We start from the raw sequence: 7,963 nt of genomic DNA, 5'->3' as shown, positions 1-7,963 counted from the left end.
ATCTGAATGCCGCCTTTCATTTTACTGAAGTTTGTTTTTGTTTTTTATTTTTTGAGACAGGGTTTCTCTGTAGCTTTGGAGCCTGTCCTGGAACTAGCTCTTGTAGACCAGGCTGGCCTCGAACTCACAGATCCGCCTGCCTCTGCCTCCCAAGTCCTGGAGTCGCTGCATTCAAGGCCCTGTGACCTTCAAGCCATGGACTTGACTGTGGCACTAAACTGCTTCATTTTAAAAATAATTTGTCATAGGGAGGATAGAACCAAAAACAAGTGGAATATATTTCACTCTATAACTGAGTGGGTTGTTTATTTATTTGTTTTTATCTCCCTAAACTAGTCATCTTGGGTTTGTATTATTCAGGGGCTTCTTCTGTTGGGTACCAGAGCAGTGTGGCACACAGTGGGTCTACCTATCAGTGACAAGCCTTGATAGATGAGTTGAATGGTAGGTGTACCAATTTTATCATTATTTATGCTCCATATAATAGATATGTCTCTACCCTAAGCTCTGGAGCTGATCTCTGGTTTGTTTATTGTTTTTTTTTTTTTTATCATACAGTAGATAAGGATGAGGAAAGGATCTTTTGCTCCTATAACAAAGCTCCATTCTTGGTCCTTGTAAACTTTCCCAGAATTGCCTGCCTCTGATTTGCAAACAGAACTAAAGAGCAACTGCAGGCTGGCGCTGTGTAGCTTGTCTTGTTTATATTTTTCACCTCTCTTCCTGGAAATAATGCGTTCAGTCTGACCCAAAACTAACTCAGGATTTTTCCCAGTTCACCGATGGCAAACAGTGCCATGTTACCCTGGGTAGGCTCCAAGAACTACAGAAGAGAACAGTTTGCAGATATGTGGCCACTTCTTTTTCAAATGGGGAATAAATATAAAACAATACATGGAAATTAGTTTTCTTGTTCTCTGCGACTTAGCCAAGCCCCTGCGAGTTGCTAATGGAAAACTGAATGGACATAATTTCCATCCTCATTAGCAACCTGTATGTTAGATACATGAATAATTGGCCTGTGTGTTTGTGTAAATATGGATGCAAATCATCATTCATAGCTGCCTTTAGGCCTTGGCAGTAGGTATTGACAGCAGAATTATATCTCTGAACACCTCCAATCCCCTTGTTTCCTTTCCTTCCATCCCAGTTCCACCACTCAGTTACCTGAATTCCTGGTCTTGGGTCCCGAAGTCCCATGCATTGCAGAGGCGGAAAGAGCAATCGTGACCATTCTGTTTATTCTTGGAGCATTTACACCCATCCTCTTACCTACTGTGACAAGCTCTGGAAGAAGCATGCTCAGGGTACCCAGAAATCTGTTCTGCAGGTTGATGTCAAAAGTGTTTGGGGTCGTGCCACCTTAGTCTCTATTGTGAAGCTTGAATCTGGGTTCCAGTTGTCTGCAGTGTGGTTGGCTTATGCTTGTGTTATCAGCCACCTGAGACAGGCCATGCCATCTTTGGAGTTAGTAGAGATTTCTGTCTAAAACAAACTCTTAAAAAAATGACTATAAAGGCCCTCCAGATAGCAAGGCTATCTTCCAGGCAGGCACAATAGTGTGAAGGTATAAAATCATAGTTTCTACTGTATTTGGATATGTCAGAGACATAGCTGTGTTAGTTAGCTGTCAACTAATATCATAAAGAAGCCTACACACACACACACACACACACACACACACACACACACACACACACACACGTGTGTGGCTGAGTAACCCTAATAAAGATGTCCAGACCGCATGTACCTATAGCTCTTCCCCTGTGTCTCATCAGTACTACACAAACTGTATAGGGAGGAAAGATAACAGAGACCCCCAGAACCGATGCTGCTTAGACAGAAAGGAGGCCCCATCAGTAGCATGACTCTTTAATCTGTTATTTACAATGTATCATCCAACAGACTTACAGAGAATAAATAAAGAAAATACACTATTGGCATCACGTTCTGCTCCTTTTTCTAATACAGAGGAGTTTTGTGTATTCTGTTTTAGAATGACTATGATAGTTTTAGGCAGAAATTAAATCCATTTGCTGCTTAGCCCTTAACAAAGCACATTATCCACCCCAGCCCGTGAATAAAGCCCAGATGTTGCCTCATCATGGAAGAGTCCACCATACTGCTGCGCAAAGTCAGTCCTCAGGAGCAGTTACCAGACATCGGGCAAGAAGAGCTGCATCCTTGAATAGCAAAGAATGGTTCAGATGACTGGTGCAGATTGCAGCCCCTCAGTGTGTTTGCAGAAAAGCTCCCAGCTTTCCCCGTCATCCAAACCCCTTTTAAAGAAAAGACGTTTGCCCCGATATTGACTGCCTGTGCTTTCCCTTGACAGATGTTTCCTTGACACGCAGTTGGGATTGCAGATCAGCCTTGGAACTCGTATCTGTTCTCCCAGAAGACCTGTAAAGCGACTGGCAAGGTGTCTGTAGGAGAAACTAAATCAATAGCTCGGTTCAAAAGAGCTAGATTTGGAGCCAGGGTCTACTCTCCGCCTTTGAACTAGAGCCCTGGGAGAAGCACCACGCGTGCTGTCTGAATCAGCGTCACCACCACAAGACACAAGGGGGTACATGCTGCAGGACACTTTCTTCCCTTTTCTTTTTATGTTTTAACAGAGCACTTCTCCCAAAATTCACACTTGTGATACATAACAATTTTTCCATACTTTATTCACTGAAAACATAAAATTCACAAAATATTCACTTGTGTGCTAGGAACTTCATAAGCCACAGACAGTTATTATCATGTAGCCCTTAAGCAGGGCAGCTTAAAAATGGCCAGCAGAAAACCCAAAGTCATGACCCTTTAAACTAGAGTTTCAACTTTTCCGTAGGAAGCTTGAATTTAATTCAGCAGCTGTTAGGACATTTAAGGATGAACATTTAAGCAAATGAGACTTCCCCGCTACTCTGAAAAGGGTGTTTTATCTCCCATTAGGGGTTTATATTTGTATTATAGTCTACCCAAAAACTATCCCTGCTTCCAATAAGTATCACTTAATTCTTGACCAAAGTACTGCTTTACCCTAAAGCCTCCTTGTCACCAACAAAAGCTCCATTCTTCTGTTTAGAATTTCCTTCTGCCTGAAAGCCTTTTATATTATTAATCTTCTTAAGTTGTTCTTGGATTGTTTGGGGGTGCCAACCGAAGAACTAATCATTTCATATGATTGGTGTGGAAGGCTATGGCCTTTCTGGGCCCAGCAATGATGAACGTTAATTGAAAGTGAATTCAGCAAATAGGTGAGATGTTGTTCACTGGTGAATGGGCTTGCCAACTGCTGGTTTCTCTCAACGTTTGTCAAATAATATCTAGGCTCCTTCCTGCCGTGTGCCCCCAAGGCCAGGTTATGAACCAACAGCGGTGATGTCCAATGAGCAAATGAGTACAAGGCAGGAAAACTGGTGAAATCCAAGTTCAGTTTTGAAAATGGCTCCAAGCAGACAATGCTTTTGATGGATGAAAATAGACTAAAATATTATCAGCAGAAGGAAACCAGATCCAGGGTAAGCCCGTGCTGAACTGATTCTTTTGTAACTTCTTTCAAGTTTCAGATCATCTGAATATAACAAGTATCTGAGACGTATGGGACAGCTAACTGGTGGCTCCTCGGTCTTTTTCTGCCAGCCTACTCAGCTCATTAGAGAACAGAGTCCAAATCTGCTCGGAATCAAGTCCTTATTAACTACCCAGTTTCCTTCCTTCTTAATTCAGGATCCCAAATAATTCATCGAGTGCCAATGACATTCATCTGTTTCTAGAATATGAAACTTCAGTTCAAAAGGATTTCCCAGAGTAGACCAGAATCTGCATCTTGTCAAGGCGTTAGGGGCTTACCCAATGCAGCGCCCAAGGACATGGGCTTCAAAACAAAGAAAAGAGGACTATGACAGAAAACACCAGACCCATGAATTCAACTTAGGATCAAAGTCATCATAACTAATGTACTGCAATTCTCTTCATTTTGTATTTTGGGATAAAAATATTCTTCTGTCTTTTAGTGTATGTGCTCAGAGCATCTTCCCCTGTTCCCTTCATCCTGACACTCCCCTCTTTCTCTTCTTTACTTAAAACACATGGCCTAGCCTCACATCCTGGTTTTCTTGTGGATGCCTGGGTGGGGCTAGAAAAACATGTTTCCAACATGACACATGCCTCTGTTTAAAAATCAGACAAGATTTAGTCTTGTCTAACTTACCCCTCTTGTTTTTATGTTTGCTGGGGCCACTCTGGCTCCAGCAAAGATGAGCATTATTGAAAGTCACAACCATAAGCTCCCAAACTCCTAAATCTTCAAGCCGAAATAGCACGTGGAACACCAAGCCCAGTGCACAGACAGCTTTGACTTGCTACCAGCACTAGATGTGGTCTAGAAAAAAATAGGAGCACAAACTGCTTCCTGTACCCACTTCCCCTGAGATAAAAAGGGCATTCCCTGGTGGCTACACATGCCTTTATCCACGAAGACCATCCCCGTCCTTAACTCTGCCAAAATCCCTTCTATAGCCCTGACTTCACTTTAATAAATACAGTCTCTCTCACCCAGTTTTTCTTCTTCTACTCATCCTTCATTCTTTTCAAGTCACTTTTTCTAATCTCACTCAGATCTCCTTTCAAGGGTTTACTTTCAGGTATCAAAAATTGATTTCATGGCCCCACCATCCCTGTTTCTACCTTTCCTGGCTTGCCTCCTCCTGTGTCTTCCTATAATCTCTCCTTACCTGTCTTTATGGTACCTTCTTTCTCATCTTCGCCTCATCCTTTCCATTCAGTCACACACACATTTGTGTAACCACTTTTTAAAACCACTTCTTGCACACTTGCACACAGCCCTCTTTTGTCATCCAGTCCTGAACACTCACAGGTGATTTTTCCATAGCCTTAACAATGCATCATCCCCTAAGGGCACTCCTTTCGACTTTAGATCACATACATGAATTAGTGAGATATCTGTCTGGCCAACAGGGAAAGATTTGAACATAGATACTGAGGCTATAGATAATGATAGAACCTCTGCCTAGTATGTGTGAGTTTCTAGGTTTGATTCCCAGCACTAAAAAATATATGGAACTGCCTATCAATACATTTGTCATAAAGGTAGAAATCGAGATATGATAGTCTAAAGGTCATCTTGACATAAATGGTTCATATATATATCATGATCATGAATAACTTCAGAAAACAACAATAACCCACGGTTTCTCGTCTGTTTCTGTTCTCTTTCCTAAAGCCTACCTTCATTTCTCTAATTCAGATTTGAGCTACCTGTTAAGTCTATATGGTAAGCCCTTCCCATCTACCATGTTGGGTCACTCGGGTTGGTACAGCTCAACTCTACAAGTATAAATAGAAACTAAACTGTGTCGATAAATCAAAGGTCTCAGTGCCAGAAGGTAGAGCCTTCTTCATACAAAAAAAAAGAAAGAAAGGAGGGAAGGAGGGAAGGAGGGAAGGAAGGAAGGAAGGAAGGAAGGAAGGAAGAAAGAAAGAAAAGAAAAGTTCTGCTTGTACATGATGATATGTTTCGGAGAGTCACCTGGAACAGATGAGTTCCATGATGCAAAGTCAGGGAATTTCATTTTAATCACGACTTTTAAATAGCAGGTAAAGGAATAAACCGAATTAGGGACAGAATCTTAAAAAGTACAGAGCCAAGAGTTGTGAACGAGATGTGGCTGGCCCTGGAGATACCAAATGAGATAATGGGTGGGAATTCCGGGCACTCTAGAGCAGAGATGATGCCGGCATCAGCGTTTCTAAAATGCTGCCTCTCGGGGTCTCTTTTACTGGCCACACTTTTCTGAGCAAGAGAGCATCTGAGCCTACATCAGTCACAAACCTGGTTCTCTAGCAAGCACAAAGCAGAGCAGAACTCCAAGAGATTTCCATTTCCAGACTGCCTAATTCAATTTACTCCTTAGACAGATAAGGAAACAGATTCAGAGAGACAATGAGACTTGGGAAGATGGCATACTTGGCTCGAGGCAGAAAGAGGGCCAGAGTTCCAAACCCAACACTCACCTACCTCTCCTCCAATCAATGACCCCAAAGTTAGTCTTGGGAAAGACTAAAGCAGAAAATGATACAAAAGCCACAGGAAAGGGGAATTCACTATGACTAAATAGGATCTGAGAAATTAATTTTAAGAATTAGAACTACATCTCTGCTGTGCCCTGGAGTTATCTGAACCAAGAAACAGCCAGGCTTTTGAGAGACCATAGAGCAAGCTGCCTGGGTAGACAACGGAAACAGCTATTTTACCTCAGCTTGGGAAGCTTATTCGGTAATCTTTTCTTGGTTTTCCTGTACAGGACTTAAGGTTTCTATATTCTAGTTTCCCAATGAATCTGAGAGTCGTTAGAATATGAAAACTTAGGATCTGCTCTTAGACAGCTCCTGTTTGATGGTGTATCAGTTTCCACGAATCCTGAAACTAGACCCTCTTCTCTGCTGCTGGCCGCCATCTCCACGGCAAAAGCACATTCAATAACACTGAATGGCTATCCTTTGTCTCTCCCATACAGACACAAGTATCCAGTGGCCAGGAACCTCTTTTTTGCATAGTTCTTCAGCTAATATCTGAAAGTTCTCAGAGATGAGAGATTCGCCATCTCTGGGGAAGCCCATTCTTGCCTGTAAGTTCTGATTCTCTCCATACTTCCCCAAATAAAGAGTGAAAATCAGTTTTCCTATACCTTCCTTTTCAAGGTCCAGGCCAGCCTTTTTGGAACACTCAAAATGGATCTACTATACGTTGTACACAGCATTGGATATTTATGCCTGAGAAGTTCAAATCCTAGCCTCTAGGTCACACAGGGGAATCACATATTGAAAGAAACAGAACTGGGAAAGATGGACTAAAGGAGCAGCCTTTAAAATATCAAAACATCAGGCTTTTACTGACTTTTTAATCAGTGAGCAAGTGAACAAGGGAACAACAGAGATAGCTACTATTCATCCTCCACGGACCTCCTTTCCTATGACTCTGTCTACTGAGAATCCCGGGCAATCTTTCTTTTCTCTATATAAGTATTGTCCTTCAAGTCTCACAACAGACATTTTTCCTGCCCATATGACCTGTTTCATAGGCATGCCCTGATCTCTGTCCATGAGTGAAGAAAACATTCATTCCAAAAAACAAGGCAGAGCTTTTGAACCTTTAAGTACATGTCACTCACTTTGACAAGAGAGAGAGAGACAGAGAGAGACAGAGAGAGAGACAGAGAGACAGAGAGATCTGAGAGTGTGTCAAGTCCAGAGGCCAAGTCAAGAAGACATCCATTAGTTGCGGAGTACCAAGTCCTGCAATTCTTCACGGCTACCAAGTCCTTTCCTTATGCCTAAGCTCATGCTTCCCAAGACATTCGTATTCTTCAAGTTTTTCTTTCTAAAGGTATTCTATAGAAAGTGACATGGAAAATATTGCAGGATCTGCACACTTATAAACATAAGCATAACCTTTATAAATTATCTGAGTTTCTAGCCTTTATTATCTAACACTTAGATATATCAAGTAATATTTATTTTACTAAATTTTATCTGCTCTATTTTTTTTCTTTTTTAGTTATTTCATGTAAAAAAGTATATATGAGTCAGTGGTAGGGAATAGGGAAGTGTAGTGGAGGAGGCAAGAGACAGTAAGAGGGTAAAGTGAACGCTTTTCTGTCTCTTTGGTCCATTAAATGTCCAGATGAAGTGGCTTAAACGTGGGTGAGTGGTAGGTCTTGTGGGAAGGACCTGGGCCACAGGAACATTGGCAGGCATTGATGACATCACTCGTCCCCTTGTTGAAGAAGCAGAAGGTGTATTTCTTGGAATGATGGCCGATGCTTGGTCTCTCTTCTCCAACAGCTGAGCATCAGCTTATATACAGAGTCGGGGCAAATGGCTGGTTGAGGGAGATAGGTCTTTGGAAACAAAAAATTTAAAAGAGAAAATACAGATTAAGAGAAAGGAGGTG

At 41.8% G+C, this 7,963-nt stretch overlaps 1 protein-coding gene across 1 annotated transcript in view; it reads right to left on the bottom strand.

The window, feature by feature from the left end:
• Positions 1-1,856: 1,856 nt before the first annotated feature.
• Positions 1,857-7,963, bottom strand: part of LOC121455175 (discoidin domain-containing receptor 2) — a 122,770-nt gene continuing 116,663 nt past the window's right edge. Inside the window, exon 19 of the mRNA XM_041662772.1 lies at positions 1,857-7,910. Coding sequence (XP_041518706.1) covers positions 7,776-7,910 — 135 coding nt within the window. The 3' untranslated portion in view covers positions 1,857-7,775. The remainder of the gene's footprint in view (positions 7,911-7,963) is intronic.

This window comes from Microtus oregoni, unplaced genomic scaffold (assembly GCF_018167655.1).
Source record: "Microtus oregoni isolate MIOR12 unplaced genomic scaffold, Mior012 000013F_ref0000133, whole genome shotgun sequence".
Taxonomy (NCBI): Eukaryota; Metazoa; Chordata; class Mammalia; order Rodentia; family Cricetidae; genus Microtus; species Microtus oregoni.
Note: the sequence above shows the minus strand (reverse complement) of the source record. Positions and strands in the feature narration are given on the sequence as shown.